The sequence below is a fragment of the Spermophilus citellus genome (genome assembly GCF_964194105.1).
Source record: "Spermophilus citellus genome assembly, chromosome: 13".
In the NCBI taxonomy this organism is placed as follows: domain Eukaryota; kingdom Metazoa; phylum Chordata; class Mammalia; order Rodentia; family Sciuridae; genus Spermophilus; species Spermophilus citellus.
In genome coordinates this window covers 42,326,024-42,351,369 of record NC_138193.1, presented here as the reverse complement: position 1 = coordinate 42,351,369, position 25,346 = coordinate 42,326,024, and the positions used below count along the sequence as shown (strand labels likewise).

General features: G+C 35.4%; 1 protein-coding gene across 2 annotated transcripts in view; it reads right to left on the bottom strand.

Annotated features, from left to right (window-relative positions):
• SUCLG1 (succinate-CoA ligase GDP/ADP-forming subunit alpha) overlaps nt 1-24,692 on the bottom strand; it is a 36,371-nt gene extending 11,679 nt beyond the window's left edge. Inside the window, exons 1-7 of one of the 2 annotated variants that reach the window (XM_081265532.1) lie at nt 24,574-24,692; nt 16,329-16,432; nt 11,264-11,380; nt 6,378-6,590; nt 6,150-6,207; nt 2,916-2,999; nt 982-1,133 (exon numbers count right to left, since the gene is read on the bottom strand). In XM_081265532.1, the coding sequence (XP_081121658.1) occupies nt 982-1,133; nt 2,916-2,999; nt 6,150-6,207; nt 6,378-6,590; nt 11,264-11,380; nt 16,329-16,432; nt 24,574-24,670 (825 nt within the window). In that variant the 5' untranslated portion in view covers nt 24,671-24,692. Of the gene's footprint in view, nt 1-981; nt 1,134-2,915; nt 3,000-6,149; nt 6,208-6,377; nt 6,591-11,263; nt 11,381-16,328; nt 16,433-18,126; nt 18,280-24,573 lie in introns of those variants that run through there. The other variant, XM_081265533.1, reaches the window with a different exon arrangement.
• Nucleotides 24,693-25,346: the final 654 nt, after the last annotated feature.

Genomic DNA, 25,346 nt, shown 5'->3' with positions numbered 1-25,346 from the left:
AAATAAATGTGCACTGTTTTTTGTATATGGGCCTGTAGGTGACAATATTGGTTCCTTTAACAATCTAGTATTCATTTTTTCCCCATGACATTTAATTTATTCACTCCTTAATTTTTTTCACAAGCATTAAGAGAAAATTATATCTAGTCTCTTGTCTAGTCTTCTGAAAATGCTTTTTCACTCACTCACTCATCAGTACCAGAGAAACTCTCAAAATCATTTGCATGTTTTCCCACAGCTCTGAGACACAACAATGGCCAGAGTACAGTTAATGAGTGGGGAATGTGGGAAGGCAACTGCCTCAGTCATAACTAAGCCTCTTCCTAACCACCCACTTCACCCTAGGAAAGGAGCTTAATTATAATTCTTCCCTTCAGTTAAATGAAATTATGATACAACTCCAAATTTACCCCTTCACACATTTAATTCTAAGACAGAGGTTTTTTTAAGGAAAGGTTTCAGAGGACATGGATAGAAAAAGCTTTTGTACATGATCTTTTAAGGAAAGTGCCATTCTACAAGAAAAGATTGAAACTAGAAGGAGGCAAGATCCTGTAGAAGGGCATAAATGAGAAGACCTTGGAAGGGTTAGCCTTGAGAAAGAGAAAGTACATTTATTTCCCTACAACCTGGAGAAAGAACATCAAACACAGTTGAAAATTTACATCGCGCAGATCAAGTGGGGCCTCAGGATGACGGTCTGAATGTTCTCTGCAGCAAGAGGACAACTTACCAACCACAAAGTGAGAGGTGATACCTGGGAAGGAGGATTCAGAGTAAGGAAACAAATCAGGCACTGTGGGAAAAGAAAGCGAATCAACCCAGAAAGAGGAGTCCAGTAGAGAAAGCCCTACTCAGAAAAATTGTTATTTTTCATGTTGTCTCGAAAAACTCATCTTTGAAAAAATAAAACTAATTTCTAAAACAAAACTCTGATATTATTCAGAGCAAAGAGCTATATTCTTAAAAATTTAAACTTACTGAATTATTTTGCTTCAAAAACTCTGCAGCATTTTCTTCTGCATCACCACCAATTTCACCAATCAATATGATGCCTTCTGTGGTTGAATCATTCAGAAAGATTTCAAGGCAGTCAATAAAATTAGTTCCATTAAAGGGATCACCTCCAATACCTGGGACAATCAAAGAATATCAACATCAATTGAAAATTTAAGGACAAATTATGAAATTCAGGTAAGGAATATTGTTTCAACTGATTTTCTTTCTCTTGGATCTTTTAAAATGTATCATCACTTTTGCATTTAATATTCAAAAATCACAAAATGCTACACTTATTTCTGTTTGTTAATATTATGCAAATGTAAATGGATGTTGGTTCCTGGTCTGCACAAAAACAACCCTCTTTTTGTTTTAGCTCTTTCATATAAGCTTCTTCTCTAGCACAAAGTTACTACAGACTCTTTAGAATGATCATTTTAGAAAATGTGGCTTTGTGCTATAAGCTGATGTTTCACCATAAGAAGAGATTAAATATTTAGCAAATTTCTTTCCTCAAAGGAACTAACTGATAAAACAAACTCCAGTATTTCCACTTACAAGTTTCAAGGCACAAGTGTCATGAGTGACAGAGCACAGGGTATCCTGACCCTCTTTTCTTTAGATTCAGAGTGAGTGATGAGATAGCCTATACATGACATTTAAGAATGAGCACTTTGAAAGGATTAAAGTAAGTGTTCCCAATAGACTGGGTGCCATTTTTTTTTTTAATTATAAACTCATTAAGAGCACACTTGTATCTCTGAAAAGTGAAGTTGAAGAAGGAAACTAGCATTTATTAGGTGCCAACCATTGTGTCAAACCATATACTTTATTTAGCATACTTTACACCTGGTATTTGCTAATTCCTCCTCCAAGCTTTCTGTAAGATAGGTCTTATTATCCTACATTTACAAATTAAAAAACTGAAGCTGGAGAAGATGGAACTGGCAAATCTATTCCCAAATCTATTGTTGTTCTACACATCACATTAAATTATCCTGTGTCAAAGATCGTGCTTTAATGTCTTCAATTTGAATTTATGGATTCAGAGAGTAACAAAAATACTCCAGAGCTATGTTTTATAATCTTTTATTACATAAAAGATATTTCTGAAAGATATTCTAATGGGCTAGGGATGTGGCTCAAGCTGTAATGCACCGCCTGGCATGCGCGGGGCGCTGGGATCCTTAGCACCACATAAAAAAAAATAATAATAAAATAAAGATGTTGTGTCCACCGAAAACTAAAAAATAAATATTAAAAAATTATCTCTCTCTCTCTCTCTTTAAAAAAAAAAAAAGATATTCTAAGGCTTTGAAGCAATATTATAAAAATGAGAAACTGGCTTGGCTTTTGGCTAAAAAGACTAAAATTATTCTAAAATTTAAAACTTGTAAGCATTTTTATTTTTTGAAGTGGGAGACATTGTGGTGTGGCAAAAAGAGATGACTTAGGGCTAACTCAGCCCTCCCCAACCTTGACTTTATGCCCCCAAAGACTATAACCAACTTTTAGCTGAGAGGTACCTCAGAGGGTTGCCTTAGGAACAAAACAATGAATGGCAAAGAATTTCACAACTACAAAGCACTGAAAATAATTACAATAATAAACAAAAGTTCTAATATAAGGAACCATTTCTTCACAGTTGCAAAATAGTGACATTTTCAGGGAGAAAAGCTCTCCCCAGGAGCCACACATCAAAGGATGGTTGTTTGCAACCTAAAAATCAAATCTCGGACTAGGAAACTTGAAATACAGAAGAGCTTCACACTTAGGCAAATTAAACTTAAGATTATAATATCTTTTTAATAAAATGATATTAAAACCTCATAAATAATCAAATAAATAATTATTACTCTACTCATTCAATAAAGAGACTACATTCCAATAAAATGATTTTAGCAAAAATCTCTCACCAACACACAAAGATTGCCCCAATCCAACTTGTGTTGTTTGGTGAACTGCTTCATAAGTCAAGGTGCCAGATCTGGACACAATACCTTAAAGTAAAAGAATTCAAAGATATTAGATTGCATTTATGTAATAGATTATTATGTGGTAAACTACATTAAATATATTCTGAATTCATCCCATGATTTGCCATCCAAATCAATTCCTTCAAATGACACAGTGAGAAGAAAAGGGAAGTTATTAAAATTAGATGAATAAAATACATTATTAAGGTTATTTTATGATTAAAAAGCAATGCAAGATAATCTTCTGAGAATCTTTATGAAGGAGATAATAATATCAATATAAACTTGGCAGACACAATTCTGCTTTGGATGGTAGAACATAACAGATTGACTTCAGGAACCCCAACCATTAAACCATCAAAACCAGGATGAGTCATATTCAGCAAGGCTATCTACCTTCCCCACACTATTTTCTGAAGAGTTTTCCAACAATACATAAGCAATATCCCTCTAAATTCATCAAGTCTCCTTTATCCGAAATTTCCCTTATACAATGTTCTTCTCTTATAGTTCATAATGCATGACTGAGTTTCTGCAAAGGTAATTTATCCCCATGCCACAATCTGCACAATACATTAGAACAAAAGATACATAATAGATGTATCTCTAATTTTGAAGAGGTTGAAAAGTATGAATAAATAACTTCAATTGTTGAACATATTAAACTTAATTAAAAAAAAACACAAAACTTTATATGGGCTAAGATCAGAGAATTGGCTCTGGAGTATAACTATAGCATGTCTACGGTTTTCCTTTTTTAAACTTCAGCTATGGAGCACATTTTTAAGAACTCAAAAGACCTTTGCTAACATTATGATGCCCAAGCAGATTATTGCCAGATTGAGACAAAAATGATAATGACCATAAGCTTCCTTAGATTCAATGCAGCATATTCACATTTGTAAGAAAAGTGTTGTGTCATTGTTGTTGTATATTCGGGGGGTACAAAGTGTGTGACTGGTGATAAATACACATTTTCCCAGTATAAATTTAGGTATACATAACTTTAGATTCTTTGCATCAGTCAGTCAAATGAGAGAAAGGCATGCAAGTATCTTGGTCACTGCTAGACAGTACCTGACAGCACATGTCGTTCTTTCAGATGAATTCTACCAAAGAGTAGAAATGAAAATGCCTCACTTCATGTGGAACTCTTCTCTAACACAATCTAGCACAGGCCCTGCCTCCCTTCCCAGACTTGATTCCCTTTATTTCCCTACTTATAAGAGTATTGGGTTATTTCTCACTTCATGCTTTTGTATCTTTCCATATTTGTTCTATTTAAAATGGAACATTTGACCATCTCATAAAAATTCTCAGTATCTTTCAAGGCCCACATCAAAATCTTAAATGCTATTTTCTCTTAGAAGTCTTTCCTGATCATCCCAAACAGATGGAATAAAATCTCTTTCTCTAAATCTCCTCAGCATTTATATATTTCCTGTCACCCTTAATACTGGGAGATAAGGACAAAATGTTATGTTTTATCTATCACAAAGAAACCATAAACATTTTTTTGTGTGTGTGTAGAAACAATTTCTTCCACTGAATGGTTTACTATTATCCCCAATGTTACTATAATGCACTGTTAGAGGGCACGCACCACAATCAACTCCTTCCTCTTGAGATCAAGGTTGGTACTATTGCCAAATATTGAAAATAGAGGCAGGATTATGAAAAGAATAATGAATGTCCTACAGTGATCCACAGGTAGCTATTTTTTTCCCCGAGTGTCATAGCAAATGCTATTAAGTATTAACAGTACCCATAAAAAAAAAGCAGACCAAAGAATATAAAGAATATTCAAACATGTATTAGGATAGGACATCAGTGACTATGTGGATCAGGCCCCAGTGGAGTTCAGATGGCCTATGGAGTTTCCTGTAATGTCCCTAAGCAAAGCTATCAAGTTTACTACTGGCAGAAGGACTGACAGCTCTAAGAAACATTAGTAATAAACAAAAATCATGACCTTTAACCCAATTCTGCAAACTATGCCATCAACATTTACCTACTATCATGATTATTATTTAGTTTTAAGAGCCATGGTATATAGACAGAGAACACTGTAATCATCCATTATGGTAGAAAAACAGTGTATCTTAGTGACAGTTATGAAGAGTCTAAAAACAGTCATAATGAACCTAACTTTGAAATATTAGTTTGGCCATTTCCTTAAAGAGCTAACCAACCAGCAGGACAATTTTCCCAAAGCATTTTGAAAAAGTTTGTGATATCTAAGAGAGTAATTTTTAGGATCTTGGAAGACTAAGGGTAAAAAATATTCACAACACATATATCTGACACAGGATTTATATCCAAAATATTTATAAAGCCCCTTATAATCAACAATAAAAAGACAACCCCTAAAGTATAACAGGCAATAAACTTGAAGTGTTATTTTGCAAAAGAGGATATGTGCATCCTCTAAAGCATAAGAAAAGATGCTTTACATGATTAATCACGAGGGACACTAAAATTAAAAACACAAAGAGATTCCATTTCATTGCCCATAGAATGCCAATAGAATGAAATTTAAAAAGACCAATAACACTAAATGTGAACATGTAAACAACTGGAACTATCATGCATTAGTTGTAAAAATATAAAATGATATAGCCAGTTAGTTCACTGAACTATTTGGTAATTTCTTAAAGAGTTGAACATACTTAATCCTCTGATTCAGCAATTCCATTCTTTGATATTTTGCTTAAGAGAAATGAAAATGTGTCCATAAAAAAAGCCTACAGACCAGATGTTGGCTTCATTCATAAAGCTTAAAACTAGGAACAACTCAGATGTTCATTACAAGAGATCAGATAAACAGCAGTAAAACTACAAATAGAATACTATTATATAATCAACTACTGACATGTAAACATATGAAAGAGTCCACAGACTGTTTTACAGGAAAAGAATCTTTAAAAAACTCCAAAATCTTTACTGATTCTATAGAATTATAACCGCTTCTCAAATAAATTAATTACATTTGGGATATAGAATTGAGTCACTATAAAACTTCTTTGGTAAATTCTACTAAATTAAATTAATCAATAGAATAAATTTGATTTTCAGAGTCACAAATTCTCTGAGTTTTGAGAGTTTGGAGCACAGAGTTTTTTGTTTGTTGGTTGGTTTGTTTTAAATCTACAATTAAGTAACAAACTAACTCACCAATTCTTCCTTTCTTGTGAATATGGCCAGGCATGATGCCAATCTTGCATTCTCCAGGCTGAAAGAAAATAAATCACTGTTTCAGAAAATTTAAAAAAAAAAGAAAAAATTGTAAATCATAGATCATATACATAAGTACCCTTAGACTGGTTCAAAGCTGTTTAGCTTTGTGAGAGGCTAAATCTGAGCTTCTTTTTTATTTATTTATTTATTTATTTTTGCACTCACATTGATGACTCCAGGGCAGTTTGGCCCAATTAGCCTTGTCTTTCCCTGACGCAGCAGTTTGTGCTTGACCCGTACCATGTCCTGTTGTGGGATACCTTCAGTAATGCACACAACCAAGGGTATTTCTGCCTCAACAGCTTCATCAATGGCCGCAGCAGCAAAAGGAGGAGGGACATAAATGACAGAAGCTGTTGCTCCTGTCTGTTCTTTGGCCTGAAACATTAACCATAAAGCACTTCATGATTGGTTAAGTCATAAACATTATATAAATTCAATACTATGATTTTATTGATGTCTAGGGGTCAGGAAACAATGCCACCAGGAGACAACACAGGTTGCCCTAATTCCTGCCATCCTCCAGTTCACAGTGTCAGAAAATAGCACAATCAAAGCCTCTTCTCTAACTCCTTTGAATGCCACTGTGGATTGAAAGGTTCTGTGACATCTCATTCCTTCAAATGATGGCACATCAGTAGACCCAAAAGCACTGCTTGTCTTGCATTTGTGTCCCCTCATTCCTGTTTATTCCAGATTTATCATGATTAAGAAATTATACTATTCATTAACAAAGCCCCTGTACTTCTCCAGAAGGACTAGTGAGCTCCAAATGTTCAAAACTCAGCTCACAGATATCTGTTTAAAAATATATTATATTCAGAAGAGAGATCAGTGGAGTAGAGGGAAGGAATCAAAGGGGAGGAAAGATGGACAGGAAAAGGGAGGAACTGTGGAATGAATCTGACCAAATTTTCCTACATACATATATAAATTTCACCTTTATGTATATTCATAATGTGCTAATTTTATGTATATTCATAATATGCTAATTTTAAAAGACTATAAATAAATAGAAGGAAGATCAGCAGAGTACAGGAAAGAAAGTGAGGAGAAGAAAGAAAGGGGAAGTACTAGGGATTAAATTGAAGCAAATTATAGTCCATGCTTGAATGTCAAAATGAATCTCAACATTATGTGTAACTGTAGTGAACTAATAAAAGCAGAAAAAAATATACGCTCAGTAAATATTCACAAAAAGAATGAAGTTTTCTTACCTTTTCTACTATGAATGCATATTTATTAGAAATATACCAATTACACAAAAATGCACATGCAGTTTTAACACTGTCACCTTTCACAATGCAAGCACTTGGAGGCCACCAATTTGACCACCATTATTCTCTCTGTGGACATGAGCCTGGTCTATACATTTGGTCTTTACATAGTATCTACATATGTCAATGCAAAGGTATCCTTCTACCCACTTCTCTGTGCAGCTAAGTCTTCTACTATAATAGAAGCTCCCTGAAGATAGAGACTTGAAAATTTCCCTCTCTCTAAGAGTAGCAGGACTTCATCACAATCCTGAATCTTAGTATCACCATTTTACAAATCAAGATAGATGCTGAAGCCAAGATATATTGAAGAACTGTTCAAGGTCACATAAGGAAGCAGCAGAGATAAGATTTAACCCTGGGTATACCTGATCCCAAAGTATCCACTCAGGTCTATTATAGCAGGAATCTCCACTAAATGATAAAACTGTTGCTGAATCAAAATGGAAATCAAAGAATTTTGTAAGGCTGTGCATGTGATGTATATGAGTACTAAGCTAAAGAACATACCAGTTCAACTAGCAGAAGGGACAGAAGTAAAAGATAATATCTTCAAGAATCATCCCTGAATAATTCCTCACATTTCCAGATATCAAAGAGCTTTCTCTACTACATTCCTAATAAAAACTTTCTTGACTATGACAGAAGAAAAACTACCAACGATGATCATCTACAAATAATGCCAGTTTTATAAATATTTTTTTAAAAACTCTGTTCAAGATGTTGATGGAGTGGGTGAACAAAAGTAAAGAAATATGAACTAGATTGGAACCAAAAAGAAGTCAGATCATGGGCATAATTTATTGAAAAATGATAGTTCTCAACTCTAAGAGTTACAAATACTGCCAGAAGTTAAAGTCAAACAACAACAAGTGCTGGCGAGGATGTGGGGAAAAGGGTACACATGTTCATTGTTGGTGGGACTGCAAATTGGTGCAGCCAATTTGGAAAGCAGTATGGAGATTTCTTGGAAAGCTGGGAATGGAACCACCATTTGACCCAGCTATTCCCCTTCTCGGTCTATTCCCTAAAGACCTAATAAGAGCATGCTACAGGGACACTGCTACATCGATGTTCATAGCAGCACAATTCACAATAGCAAGACTGTGGAAGCAACCTAGATGCCCTTCAATAGACGAATGGATAAAAAAAATGTGGCATTTATACACAATGGAGTATTACTCTGCATTAAAAAATGACAAAATTATAGAATTTGGAGGGAAATGGATGGCATTAGAGCAGATTATGCTAAGTGAAGCTAGCCAATCCCTAAAAAACAAATGCCAAATGTCTTCTTTGATATAAGGAGAGTAACTAAGAACAGAGTAGGGAAGAAGAGCATGAGAAGATGACTAACATTAAACAGGGATGAGAGGTGGGAGGGAAAGGGAGAGAGAAGGGAAATTGCATGGAAATGGAAGGTGATCCTCAGGGTTATACAAAATTACATACAAGAGGAAGTGAGGGGTAAGGGAAGAATAATACAAGTGGAAGAAATGATTTACAGTAGAGGGGGTAGAGAGAGAAGAGGGGAGGGGAAGGGAGGGGGGATAGTAGAGGATAGGAAAGGCAGCAGAATACAACAGACACTAGAATGGCAATGTGTAAATCAATGGCAGTGTAAATGATGTGATTCAGCAATCTGTATACGGGGTAAATATGGGAGTTCATAACCCACTTGAATCAAACTGTGAAATATGATATATCAAGAACTATGTAATGTTTTGAACGACCAACAATAAAAAAAGAAAAAAAGAGAGAAAAAAATGCAAATTGCAAGATAACATGCATATAATTATTCCATTTTTATAAATAATAAAACACATGGCAGGATATGTGTAGGGAAAAGATCTGGAAAAATATTCACCAAACCACTCACAATGGCTCTTTCTGAGAGATGGAACTAGGAAAGTACTTTCTATAGTTTATGTTTCTGCATTTTTGGAAATTTCACATATATGTGAATTCATATTATGTGTGTGTGTGTATTATTTTTACAATGAAAAAATTAACAAAGATTTTTGTTCTGTTTTCAGGTAGGGGCTCAGTGTCAGGGATATGAGAACCTAGCCTAGTTATGTTCAAATCTGGAACTAGAAAGAGAGAATAAAGAGAACTGAAAATCTCCAAAGCATGATTCTCATGTAAGTCATACTTGAGAAAGAACTGTTTATGAGTATGTGTTTGTTGTAGCTTTCAGATGCACAGCTGCAGATAAATGTATTGTTGGTGATACAGAATTTTCTTGGAGGTTTCTGTGGAAAATGGCAGAGCTATAATCTGTTGGCATGATTCCTCTCCCTAAAATTTACCTAAGTAAAAAAAATGGATGCTGCTTATTAAAAAAAAAAAAAAAAAAAAAAAGTTAAGACAGTGACAAGTATGATGTGATGGGAAATCAGACTGGATGAAAAGTATCATTCCTACTCATGCAGAAAATTCTTCCTAAGAACTGAACAGGTAAGAAATAAACAACATCTGTCAAAGAATTTACAGAACATTCCAAATGCCACATCTACTGTGTCACTATGAATAACAAATAAATTGCTTAGCAACAAAACTTTCTTTTTTTAAAAAAAGCCCATGACAAAAGAAAAGTCTGTCTCAAAGAATTCTGACAAACCATCTCCTCTCTCTGTTTTGAGGTTACAGTCAGCCACAATAGAATTTAAAAGGAAAAAAAATTTTAAATTTGAAGAAAAAAATCTAAATAATTCCTCTACAGAATATGATTTCTAATATTTTATTTTTTTTTAAATTTAAATACAGCACACTTGAATACATACACATAATACAGTCTATATTCTAGCTTAAAATAAAACAAAAAATTTCAATTTGAAGGATACTTGCTTTTTTCTGCATTTTAGGATTAAGAGTATCCTCTATTCAGCCAGTATTTAGACCTAAGAGATTAGGTGTGTAAATTTGTACTTCAAAAAAAGCAATACCTTAAGATATACCTTTAAATTTTGCTAAGAAGAGGAGAGGAATACAGTTAGGATTGATCTATATGCCAATCCTAGGTATTGTTATTCCCTATAATTATTTTTATTAAATAACCCAAGAATTTGTACTATGGTTTCTTTCAAAAAACTGTAATTTTTATATAAATTCAGATAAAAGTAGAGACTGGAAGACACACTGAGCTTAAATTAGTCCTCTAAAGCAGCAAAATCTGAGCTGTGGAAAACATTATAATATTAACTTAAGTTAGCTTTATCTACACTTTATAATAAGCACACATTAGTTTTGTAACAAAGACCTAAAGGTTAATTTAATTCATTACTAAGAAATCAGTGATTTAGAGAAGTAGGACCCTGTGATTTGCCAATCTGACTTTATAATTCAGTTTCTTTTACTCTGAGCCTGTGAGACTACTTGTAAGACCCTTAGCCTCTTCACATTAGTAACATCCTTGGCTTTAAAACAGGGATGAAAACTGCAAGTTCCTCAGGGGATTGTGATGAGGCTTGAATTGGGCATTGTGCATGAAGTACCCAGAGGTACTGCTGACATTTATACTACTATCATCCTAGAAGAAAAATAAGAAAAGAATAAAAAGCCAGATGGAAGCCAGGCCACGATGCTTTTTTCCCTGAATAGATGATGTGTGCCTATAAGCCAAAATGACATCTTGGTTTTTTACCACAATTCAAATTTCTTCATGTTACTGAGTATTAAATGGCAAATGACCATCCCAAAAGGGACACAATTAAGATCTCTGTCTATTCCCCTGCTTTTCTTTTCTTGCCAAACTCATGTACCATTAATTACCTCCTTCACAGTATTAAAGACAGGTAAGCCCAGATGTGTCTTCCCTCCTTTCCCTGGAGTGGTTCCTCCAACAAGTTTGGTGCCATAGTCCAATGCCTGCTGGCTATGAAAGGTGCCCTGAGGAGAAAAAGCAAAAGATCCATGAAGAGGCAGACCAGGAAGCCTATAGAGAAGCAAAGGCAATCTTAGCAACTTAGGAAAAGAAAAATAAACAAGTTAACTATTCTCAGATAATAACACATATCCATATTCTAGCTTTGCACTTTGGAGCAAAACAGGTGTCAGTGAAGCCAAAATAGCTATTAAAACGGTCTTTTTAAAATTCAGTTTTCAAATTTGGCTGATCATCACAAACAACCTGTTATTTACTTAAAAGATGATCTCCTTTTCATTGTTCCTCAACAACTCATGTCCTCATATACTTCTTTATCCAATTTAAAATCCATAGTTGATCAGTACATTCACATAAAAACCCTGGCTCGCTCACACTTCAAATTACACATATGACAAGATGACAACTTGGTTAAATCCAAGTTTCCATCTACTCTAAGATTGCACACATGTGCCACCAAACAATGGTTAGAGAAAAACAAATCCATTCTCAAGTTTCTCGCTTTAAATTAATAATCAGTTAGTCTTTATCAGTGTCCACCCATTATTCTTTATTTCCCTATCCATTCACTTTCCCTCCTCAACAAAAGCATTAGTAGTAGTAGCAGCAGTATTTTATACCAGGGATTGAACCTAGGAGCGCTTAACCACTAAGCCATATCTCCAGTCCTTTTTATTTTTTATTTGAGATAGGGTCTTGCTAAGATGCTTAGGGCCTCCCTAAGTTGTTGAGCTAACTTTAAACTTGCAATCCTGCTGATTTAGTCTTTTGAGCTGCCAATCACAGCATTATTGATATTTTGGACATAATGATTCTTTGTCATGGGAGATCATCCTGCACTTCGTAAGATATTTACCAGCATTCCTAGTCTTTTCCCATTGGGTGCCAGTATACCCTCCCTGTAAACCTGTCCAGTTGAAACAACAAAAATGGCTCCAGGGATTGCAAGATTCATTTCACTTGACTTCTGGGGCTCACTTTCCCTGGTTTTCTTCTTTTCTTTTTCTCTCTTTAGCCTTCTCTTTTTCATCTAAATGTGTGCCTTTGGTGATATCATCTCTTATCAGGGAAATAAATAACATGTGTATAGTGACTCCTACCACTCCCCACCCTTATATACCTAACCAAGACCTTTGTCTTAAATTCCACATTTACATTGTCAATTGCCAACCTAACATCTCCACATCTCAAATTTAACATGCAGGAAACTGAGTTCCTGATCACTCCCCTTCTCAATCTACCCCATCTCAGTTAATAACAACTTCACTCCATACAAATGTTCAGACCAAAGTTGCTGAAGTTATCCTATATTCTTCTCTTTCTTATATCACATATTATGTACATTAGTAATCTTACTGTTCCATTTTCAAAACATAATCAACAACTTCTCCCCCGTCTAGTGCTAGCTACCACCTATGTTTGTAAACATAGCAGTGTGACACTGCTGCAACTCTTACTATATTTTTACAAAAGTATTGATCCACATTAGATAGAAATTAAAAATGACCATCTAAACCGATCTTTTACTCCAGACAGTTTTGAGAAGCACTGTCCTAGACTACACTACTAGGTAAATTCAAATCACCTTAACTCAACAGATCATTACCTTGTCCCCTATGAATCTGTTCTTCATAGCAACCAAAGTGATCCTGTTAAAATGTAAGGAAGACCATATCACTCCTCTGTTCAAACCCTTCAGTCTTTTCTCATTTCATTCATAGTATAAGCCAAACTCTTATACTGGTTTACAAGTTAATATACAACCTGTCTCCCACAACAGAACCTCTTATCTGAATGCCCTCATTTACTGTTCTCCCATTGCTTACTTCAGCCACACTGCCCTTATAGCTTACACATGGCAGGCTATGTCTGCCTAATGATCTCTCCATGGAATACATTTCCTTACCTATCCAACCAGTTCACTTCTACATCATCTTTAGATCTTGCTATCCCTGAAATCAAGCTATCCCTGACCACTTGCTGTAAAAATCTCCTTCTCCCCCATTCCAACCATAACTCCACATACACTTTCCTTTCTCTGGTTTGTTTTGTCCATAGCAATTAATACTTTCTAACAGACCACAAAATTCACTCATGGATTTCATTGATGAATTTCTCTCAACTATAACTTAAATTCCATAAAAAAAAATTTCTATTTTGTTCACTGAAACAAGGCACTTAAATTACATACAGCAGGTACTCAATAAATAGTTATTGAAAACTAAATGAGTCTGTCTGGTCATTCTACAGGGACCTAAAAATGCTGAGCCAACTATTCAAGTTCTTATTTAAGAAATAAAACTTAAACAAAGTGACAGAGTCTTAGAAAGAACAACAGGCCAGTGTTCTTTCTCTTAAAACAATGCTATTCAAAGTATGATGTGCAGACTCTTGCTAGTATGCAAGGAAGCAAAAGCAAAACAAAAGAAAAAGAAAATGATCCAAGGAAGGAAGGGAGGGAAAGAGAAAATTAAAAATCTAATAAAAATCTAGGCAAGGTGGTGCACAATTGTAATCCCAGCAACTAGAAAGGCTGAGGCAAGAGGATCCCAAGTTAGAGGGCAGCCTCAAAAACTTAGTGAGACTCTAAGCAAATTGGTGAGACGCTGTTTCCAAACAAAAAATTAAAAAAGGATTCAGGATATAGCTCAGTAGTAAAGCGCCCCTGCATTCAATCCCCAGTATAAAATAAATAAATAAAATTTTTTTAAAAAGTAAAACAGAAAATGTTTTTAAGTGTTGGAGCTGTGGCTCAGTGGTAGAGTGCTTGCCTAGTACGCATGAAGCACTAGGTTGAATTCTCAGTACTGCATATAAATAAATAAAATAAAGGTACATCAACAACTTAAAAAAAATTTTAAAAAGAAAATGTTTGTAAACATAGCAGTGTGACACTGCTGCAACTCTTACTATATTTTTACAAAAGTACTGATCCACATTAGATAGAAATTAAAAACGACCACCTAAACCGATCTTTTACTCCAGACAGTTTTGAGAAGCACTGTCCTAGACTACACTACTAGGTAAATTCAAATTAACCAAAATTTTAGGCCTAAAAATGGTGATAAACAGAGAGCATATCCATTTAATATGTAACGTACTTTCCTTAATTTTCCATTAACAGCATCCAGTGTACAGTTAAGAATAGGAGTTATTTTGCTCATAAAAGCTAGAGAAATCAGATGGTACCCACTAGAAATGTGCACTGCACAGGCCAACTTATTTATAGAATCTACTCCATAAAACAAACAATACTGTTTCATATATGGAACAATGTGTGTACTAAAGAAAGAACTAAAGAGAATTGAAGACTTCCTTTTCCAGTGGAGGTAAACTCTAACTTTCACACCTTATTATAACCTCTATAATAATAGAATTTCAATCAACAAATCTAACTGGCAATTAAGGCTCTCAATCACTTTAAAAACCCCAAACTAGGAAAGTGAGTGAGAAACATCTGATTGCAGGTAACTGAAAGATAATGAAAATGACCTAAGTTTTAAATATTTAGGTAAATCATTACCTACTTTAGAAAGTAAACATGTTTCCAAATAGTGCTTATACCATAGGAAATGTTCTTACCAAAAAAGCTCAGAGGTCAAAATGGCATAAGATCACACAAAGTTTAGCAAATAGAAAAACAAAATATGTATTATTAACTTAAGTGATAAATTTGTGTTTATCAAGCATTTGATTATATGCTAATAATATATAGAGAGAGAGATAGATAAAATATATATGCAAAAATAGACTATAATTTAGAAGAGAAAGACAAATTAAAATCAAATCATGAGCATCTACTTCCCTTAGAATGTATATGTAGAAGTGATACTCAGAAAATGTCTGGCTATTTAGATATCACCCTCTAGATAAGGGTTGACAAACTATGGTCTGTGGAATTTGTCCTGCCATCTGGCTTTACAAATTAAGTTTAATTGGAATTCAGCTATACCCATACACAGTTCTGTAATATAAACTCTGTAAAATACAAATAATATAGATATAAATGTTTGTATTTTTAAGAAAAATATCTGGAAGAACACAGACCAACTTATTTACAGAAGGAATTCTTGGTGAGTAGAACCATAAGAAAGGAGAAGAAGAGATTCTTATGTTGTATTTCATTACAGAATCACATCACAGATTTATTTAAATTCATGATATAAGCAGGGAAGAGGGAGAGAGTCTAAATATAAGTGGCAAACAAATTAAAATACTGTAAGCAATTCTGCCTACTGACTTCTTTGATGAAATTTTTTGCCAGAGAGATTATAACATGGGAAAAAGTCAGTGTGCTGGTTCCTCTGCCTGTTTCTAAAAGGCTCCCTTGGGTTTATGTACTTCTTCACACTGAATGTGGATTTCATGTTTAAAAATGGATATTTCTGTGTACAAAGACCTAGACACAAGTAATCTACTTTATCTTGTTTGAGACCTAGTCACAAGCAATCTACAGTGACCTCTCTCAACACTGGAGGAATAGGGTGTTGAGTCTCCAACATAGCCTACTTCTATGCATTTTCAAGGAAGTTTAAACACAATTTTCATCTTACAGGCTAACTATGGCACCTCTTCCTAAGATACAATCCCATTTCTGCACAACAAATTTTTCTGCATCAATCATATATTATTACAGGTAGAAAATAGCAGCCAGTGTGCACGCTGTAATTTCAGCAACTCAGGTGGTTAAGGCAGGAGGATCACAAGTTTGAGGCTAACATCAGCAACTTAGAGAGACCTGTCTCAAAATAAAAGAATTGGAGATATAGCTCAGTAGTAAAGTGCTCCTAGGTTCTATTCCTTATAACAACAACAACAAAAAAAAAACACCACACACACACACACACAAAACAAAAAGTTGTTGAGTGAATCAATTTTAAATAAAGTAGAAAGTAGCAAAATTATTTTATATTTTTGAATCTACACTTTAAATAAAAATCTACACACACATACCTGCTTACCAGTGAAACCCTGGCAAATGACCTTCGTATTTTTATCAATATAGAGATGTTTCCGGGAAGCTGTATAGGAACAATGCCGAATTGCATTCTGTTGCACTGAGAAGTAAAGAAAATATGACATATTAGAATTTTTCCAAACTTTTGAACAATGAATTTAACTTGGTCACACATACACACAAAATCTCTAATGCAAGAGCTGTACTGTCATTATGGTAAAGTTAAATGTCACTTTTAAAATGAGACACACAGACCACATAAATAAATCATAAAAACAAACAAAAAAGGCCCTACTCTATTCTCCAGGATCTTCTCTTTATCGAGAAAAAGCTACAATCTTGAAAAAGAAATTAAAAAAGAAAAGATGAAGTTTCTCATTTTCATTCCTTAGAAAGAAAACTGAGGTTCAAAGACTAATGACTCAGATTAAACCCAGGGACTGAAACTAGTTATTATTCCCACTAATAATGTTTACAAAATAGTCACAAGCTCTCACTGGACCTAACTTTTAAAAGTCTAATACCTATAAATAATAAGTAAGCTAAGAGGCAAATTTTGTCACAAACTATGAATAAGAACTACTCTAATGCTCATTCCCCAATAACAATATATTAAATGTTAAGGTGTAGAATAAAGTTTGTCTAAAATATAATCCAAAATCACCTAAATTGATCTTTTCTGGTGCAAGATTCAATAACCCACTATAGAAGAAACAGGGAAAATAAAATAAATAGAAAAGTAGATGAGAGAAGAAGAAACTTGTTTAAAAAGAAAAAAAAAAAAGTACTGAATTTTCAGCATCCAACCTCAAGGAAAACTTACTACAACAACTCCTCCCACTTCAAAAATCAGTAGGAAAAGGCACACGTTACTTTAAATTTGTGGGCTACCCTCTAAACCTCCACTAGAACCACCAACCCACCACTCAAGGGCTACTTTCAAAGTAGCCAAGCCTTCTATCTACTGCTGAGTAGCCCAAGAAAGCTAGCTCCAGAACAAAAAATATCATATTTTTCTCCAGGACCCACCCAATGCTTTCTGCTTTGAATCACTATAAATGGCTACCTCATGCCTCCTAAATCTTCAGACTTCAGGTGCCACAACTAAAAGAACATTGATATGTGCTTCCAGCAGAGGTACCTGGAGTCCCCACACCTGTAGAGTACAGAAAGACCCAGCTTTCACTCTTACCATCCAGAAGAGGAGTGTTCTGTGTGCACACGGAACTACTAGGTAACAGCTTTATTCTTAGACTAGACTACGCTGCAGGGGTTGAGGAGCGGGTGTCAGGGGTGTGGGGTGGAGGGCATGGGGGGGTCAAGAACTGGCACAGTGGGCACAGCAAGCACCTGACCCTAGGTCACAATAGTATTTATGGCCTAAGAGACTGCCCCCACACATCTATACACTAGGGCCCACCCAGTCAGTGCTATCAGAGATTATACTTGCCCTAAGCTAGCAGACAAACCAATAAAGGCCATAAACAAGAAACATAACTGATGACAAATGGTATTATCAACATATGATGAGATGTCTAATTTTACTAATAATGAGAAAATAAGCATTTTAAATTAAATATCAGGGCAAGGCCTGAACTTGGCCACCAGTTATATTCTGATGGTCAGGGCTATAGCTGCGACATTCTGGGTCAACTTTAGAGGATAAACTAGCATCACCTTCTCTTCAAATTCTTAGAAACTGGTCAGCCTAACCTTGGTAATGTGACCCAGGAGCAGCTGAGAACATTATCTCAGGAATCAGGCCAGGGCTTGTGTTTAGGCTCTACAGCTCACCAGCAATGTGACCCAGGGCATATCTTTTGATCTCCCTTAGCCTTGGTCTTCCCATCTGTAAATGGAATAACAGCTGCCCACAAGAAGACTGTGATCTTAATATGAGATGATGCCTGAAGATTGAGAATCAAAGTGCCTTGGTACACTCCCAAAATCCTACATGAGCACAAAGGTAAATCTTTTCCTAAAAAGAGAAAAAATATAGTTCATATTTTAAAATCAAATAAGTCCAACCAGAAATGTTCTAAATATGTCCTCACATACATTCTATATACAAATGTTTATGTATAAATATAAATATGTGTAGCACACACAAATATATTTGTAAGTTTTTAATTAGGAAACATATTTAAGGTGCAGCCTCATGCTAAAAATGGGGATGATAATATATACCACATTGGCCAATGTAAGAATTAAAATGAGTTAATATAGAGAACATGTAAAACAACACCTAGAGTACAGTTAAATGCTATATCACTAATGGCTTATTTTATTATCATTATTTTTTACTGATAAAAAATGAGCAGATAAAACTTTTGAAATGTTCCTGGTCGCAGGCTATCTGCCATGTGCTAGGGATTCATGAGTAAATTAGACTAGGTAGGGCTCTATCCACCTGAAGTTTCTTGCTGTGTAATAGCTAAATGTTAACAAAGAAATACAAAATTACAAAAACACAACCTGCAAAAAAGATGCTGAAATAAAGGGACTGAGTAGCCTGCAAGAGATGTGCTTTCAACCCGGGTGGTGAATTTATATCAGTTAGGCATAACTGAGTCCTATTTCCCCTAGATAGCAACCACTTAAAAGATGTATGGTGGGATTAATATTGCAATCTATGGCTAAACAGATACCATGGCCTTGTATAGACTAGTACCATGCTCCTAACCAGTAACCTGAGATTCTGTTAGTGAAAATACTCCTTCTCTAACTCATGACTTAAACTATGTCTGTGTTACTAATTTATTTATGCATATATTCATGAATTTAACAAATGTATACTTATTAACTGTATCAGCCCATTTTCTTGATAATAAAATACCCGAGGCTAGCTATTTATAAAGAAACGAGGCTTACTTAGCTTACAGTGGCCAAAACTCCACTCTAAAACTCCACATTTGTTATGCTTCTGGTAAAGGCTCCCTTGGCTACATCATAATATTGCAGAGAAGTAAGAAGGAAAACAGCCCCATGCAGAAAGGGCTAAGCACACAGGGTTGCTTTGCTTTATAATAATCCATTGTCTCAAGAACTCACTCCAGGAGACTAACATTAATCTATTCCTAGGGTGGTGCCCCCAATGACCTAGCTACCTTCAAATAGCCTTAACCTCTTAAAGGTGCTACCACCTCTCAACATGGCCACACTGGGGAATGAGCATTTGGCCCATGAATGCTTGGGGGATACACTCAAATGTGTATAAATCATAGCATTAACCATATGTATTATGTATATGTAATTTACAGGCTCATGTGGTTCCCACGTATAGTATCCTAAAATACAGCAGCATAATTTAGCTGTCACCCCCAAATCCAAACAACCTAGTATTCAAATACAAAATACCTATTTCATCAAATCTAAAACATCACTGGTTTTCACAAAGCACTATTAACAGTACTAGTAAAAAAGAAAAAATACTGCCAATATTGGTAAGATAACATCAATTACAAGATACATCCTAATTTTAGAAATTTAATAACGTAAAAAAATGTGGATCTATAGATTTATATGTGGCAGATCTTACTGTCTCTACATATTTGGAAGTGTTAGTTTGTTAAAGAAATGATAGAGGTTTTGAACTACTGACAGTCTTAAAAATGAATTGAAAACCCTTTCACACTTTTTATGGTGTTAGTTTCTTTTACTCCATGATAGTGATTCAGATGACTCTGGATCTTGAGATAATGGCTTTTCAAAGGTTTCTTATATTTTGTATCTCTTCTGAACATGAATCACCATTTTAAAGTTTTGACATTTGTATCAAAAGAGAAGTTGGGGAAATCTTCAGAACATCAATAACTTAATTTTGCTTTAGACTTGGGAAGTATTTGATTATGTTTGATAAATTCTGTCACGCATGCAGTACCTCTTCTGCCAGCAAAACCAAGGGATCACAGCCTTTTTTATATGAGACAGGTCACTTCTAGAGGACAACCCAAGATTTATTAAAGAAAAATACTTCTATATTGAGAGTATATTTAAATATGTATTAATGATGTGTTTATAATTTGTTTCTTTAGTTAAATTTTGGAATTTGTGTATATTGAACTATAAGCTTTGGAAGAGGTATGTGAATTAGGAAAGTTTTATTTCTGGGAAGTTGTGTGGTTCACTATTTGGAGCCCTAGGAAGGTATCTCTTGGTAAGAGTAAGGATTCATCAGCACAAGAAATAAAAACAGTGATTTTTTTTTTTTTTCTTAGTGTATAGTTGTTTTACTGGCAATATTTAATGTTAGATTTCTATTTCAGCACATAAGTATATGAACTACAGTATGAATTACATTCCCCAATTTAGATATCTGCTTCAGTAGATTTGTTTGCTGTGAAGATTACTTTTCAAAAGACAAATGTTCATATTGGCTTAACTTTTTGATTTAAATATTTTTGTAAATGATATATTTCTTTTGACTAAACATGGAAAAATAATGTATTATATTCAAAAGTTTTTTTACAGATTTTGATTGGAGATCATTTTTGCAGAGATGGTATTTTATATGCTCCTAGTGTTTATAAAAGAATTAGTCAAAAGGAATTCATATAGTTTAAATAATGATAAATTAGTATCCAAATAATGTACTTGTTTGATTTCTTAATAAGCTAGGGGAGGTGGGGGTGGGAATTATAATGTGCAAATAAGTGGTGATCTCTACATTAATTTTCAAATCTTTAATATATATAATTGCTAAACCGTAACACATTGTTACTTTAATATATACATAAAGAAGTATTACTGTTAGTAAAGCTGCTGATGGCTTAAACAAAAAAGGGACTCATCATGTAAGTATTTTCTGTATGTTATGTTGTGCCAACAGGTTTAACATTAATTTGTGAAAAAACTTAATGATCTTTTTTGATTTAAAAAATTTTCTGTGAAGTAATTTATTTACAGACATGTTCTTCTTCCCTTGTCCTTTTAACCTTTATACACACTACAAAATCAACCAAACTGCTTTTCTAATCTGAAACTGAAATTTAAATCTTAATGATAAAAATTTAAAATTTGTTGGCACATCACACCTTAGAAATATTTGTATTATTTTGTAATTTAATTTCCAAATGTACCATGAGTTTATAATTTAATGTCTTAATTGTAATGCTCCAATAAAAACTACGAATATTAGTTGAGTTATAACATGAAGGGATTTTCATCTTTCTCTTTTGCTGTATAAAGAATAATTGTTCTCACTTTGGGGGTAAAAACAACTTTTTTCACTATGTAAATTCTATTGAGGGTTCTTCTATACTAATAAAGCAATTATTGAAAAAAAAATGTGGGTCTAAAATAACAAAATGTCTATCCTCTGGTGAAATAAAATTGTTCCCTTGTACTTAAGAAGATGATTTTCAATATTCTCTATGAAACAAGTTTGAGATGGGAAAATCAAATCACTTTTTCTTGGCTACATTACACTTTTGCATCTTTTTTTTTTTCTTTCTGAAATAAAAGATTTGGTTCATAGAGAAAAATGGGAAAAAATACTAGAATCAGAAACATTACTGTATCTCCTTTTCTAAACTACACTTTTAAATGCTCCCCCAATTCAAAAAAACAGACCTATACAATTTGACAAACACATGAAAAGTTAAGTGGTACCTTTGAGCAGGGTTGTGACCTTTTCAACAAACCACTGAGAATACCCCCTCCCCCAAAAAATCAGAGCTTCAAAAAAGGAGGCTCAAACTATCACACAGCCCACAAAAGTGGAAAGGACAGACTGCAAGTTCTAGTACTCCTTCTGATACTGCATAGGAAACCTTCTGGATTTATTTCCTCGTTTGCCAAACAAAGGTGTGGGACCAGTTGAATTTTAAGGTTCACTTTCTGACATTAAAATATAATTCTGAGACTGAAAAATAATTGCTCTCATTTCCTATTTATTCTAAAAAGACTCAATTTACAGGAACTCCTGACATGTTTAAAAAGACCTGATTTTATACTTCTTTTTAAAAACTTCACTATTTCAACCTCAAAGTACTATAAAATTTTTAAGCTTTCTTATAGAAGAAATATTTCTCTTTCATCTTATTTTCTCTTCGCACTTCAACTTTCCTTTCTATCATAAGGTATAAAACTGAAGTGGGGGGGGGGGTTGGTACAGGAATTTCTAAACATTCTAATTTGCCCCTCCAACAGGGATCTGGAAGGCATCTATGAGTGCTTTTTTTTTTTTTTTAAACGAAAATCAATATTGCAACACGTATGACCTTAGCTGTAATGTGCTACCAATTGAAACTTAAGAGACAGGGAATAAAATTCCCTGGCATCTCTAGTTCTTTTAACCTCAGACTTATGACCATTAAAAAAAAAAAAAAAAATGAAAGGGGGGGGGAAGTTTGCCAGGTGATGTTGTGGCTATTTTCCCAGTGGGAATGAAAATAGGCTTAAAATATGGCATACTGACTTAGAGGTTTTTATACAAGAAACACTGCCATTTGTAACCCCACCTCTAATACAGGAGGTATCTTGGTTTAGATCTAAGACCTCCCAGGGCCTTAAAAACAGGTTAATCCCATAATTTAGATGATTCAAGCACTCCAACAACAGAAAGCTAGATGGGATGGTCTCAAAAAGGATCTAGGAAGAAAATTCAGTTCACTGTTAAGTGCTGCTAGGGTGGGTTGAGGAACCAGATCTTTTAGACACACTTTCTTTTTTTCTCTATGTTCTTTTTCCTGTTAGGACAACAGACCTACTAAAGGGTATGATCTTTCAGACCCTCAGACCAGCAAGACCTCAAGAGAAAAAGACATCCTGTGGGCAAATTCCTTCCTGGGTTTTCCTATCACAGTGGCTGTGCTGCACATCTGGCCTTCTACATCCTAACCCATAACCAATGCAGATTAAGCTGATTTAGGCCTATATCCAATCTGACCTCATTCTTGGTGCTCACACTCTACTGAGCAGAGATATTAATGGGTACATTGTTTTTGGGTTTTTTGTTGTTGTTGTTATTGTTGTTTTGTTTGTTTTTCCTTTTGCCTAAAACATCCTCCTAAGAATTCCATAAAACTTTTCCAAATAAACCCAACTCTTTCCTACCTGCCAAAGTTATCTAGCCAGACCTTTGTCCTCAAGCAATTTGGTAACTAAGTGTAGCTGTTGAGTACACACTCGTTATTGCACACTTTTAGAATACAATCTTCTCAAGAAAAGAATTAAGTTAGAAGCAAGGTGGAAACAAGAAAGTAAGGAAAAACTTTAACTGAATGTCTAGTTTAAATGAGGTACTTCATATAAATTCTGCAGTGAACACAAATCATCCTATGTATTATCATTTCTAAAACACAGTTTTTCCACTTTTTAACATCTTTTAAGTTAAGATGTATCTGATAAGCAATCACTTCACAATTTCAATTAGCAATTGTTTACACTGTTTAATAGTAGGCCAAATAATGGTGAACCTTATAAGTGGCAATGCCTCAAATCCATTAAAATATGGTATTATTGGCACGTGGTTTGAAACATTGGTTGAAAAAACTACTAAGAAAAAAACCTAGAGTCATAACACACACTGTAAAGGGACTAGCCAAACCCTGATGTGACTGATTCTAAAGTTTCTTTCTACAATCACCCATCCACCAAACACAGAAACTTTGAACCTGACAAGAATTTTCAACAGTCAGCATTACTCAGACTAGCAACCTTGAATGATAAATTTTCAGGAAGTGAAATGAAGTGTGCACACTGCCGGATGGAGACAGCGCAAATAAATTGGTTAAAATCCCTGCCAACCCAGGCTCTGCTACCTCGGGATGCAGAAAACGCCTTTCCGCTGACCCTACAATCCACAGAACGAACAATTCGAATTCTTTTCAATTCTCCAATTTCCTACCGACATACTCTTCCCCTACCTCTCAAAATCAGACATTCACTCTCCCAACTGAGTTTATCTAGACCTCTTCACCTTTAGCTCCAAATAGGGCCAGTCTAGACGCCACCTCCAACTCGCCACTTGTCACCATGGAGGCAAAAGCATGATCCCAGGTCTACTAAGCTCCTAGACCCGAATCCTGACTGAGCCACCCAGGTGGCCATCTGGCCCACCTATCCAGCAAAACTCCCTCCACCCTAAAAGGGTCCACAGGAGGTTCGGGCCCCCAATGGCTTCCTCGCCCAGGCCAAGGTTCCGCCCCGGAGGGACAGCCGTGGCCTGAGCCTGGACGTTACGTTCGGCGGGGCCAGGAAGCACGGAGGTCAGAAAGACAGAGCCCCGGCCCAACTCACGCAGGAAGGCGCGCGTCAGCTGACGAGCGGCGGCTAGGCCGCTGCTGCCGGAGACCATGGTGGCGGTGGCAGCTGCAGGGGCTAAGCCTGCGGTCATCCCCCAATGACACTCCCAGGACCCCCGGGGACCTGACAGGGGCCGAGGTAGGAAGAGGAGGGTGGCTATAACAATAGCCTGAAAGAATTTCTCTCAACAGAGGGCTTTTCACTAAACATAATGGGTCGTATGTGGAGAATAAAAAGAAGCACACTATATAATGTGTAGATACTAATTTATCTCTTCCCTGAAATTGAGTTTGGTTAACTTTAACTACAACGGCAACTTAGGGCAAACCCTATGCGAGCCTGGTTGGCGCGGGGCGTTGTGGGAAATGTAGTTTGAAATCCCGATTTGGAAGCTTAAAGTGGGAGCGGGCTGGGAGCGCAGCGGAATGCTTCCGGAGTCTAACCCAAGGGCGGAGGACTGACCGAAGGAGTGAAGAAACAAGTGAAATGCAAAGAGTAATGCCGGGTCCTAGGCCAGTCTTCTGCACCTTCATTTCCCTCTTCTGGCGTCCAGAGAGGATGAAACCCCTTCCACCCTTGCAAGGACCCGGAAGAATCCCCCCACTCCCACCCCGTAATAGTGAATCTATTCTCCCCCAAGAGTCTAGTAAAGGAAAAACGCGACGAGAAAGACCAAAACCTACTGACTGTGTCTTCTAATGTAAATCCTTTGGTTAAGCAAACTATCATACACCTTTGATTATGACTAAGTTTATGAGTGCCTCTTT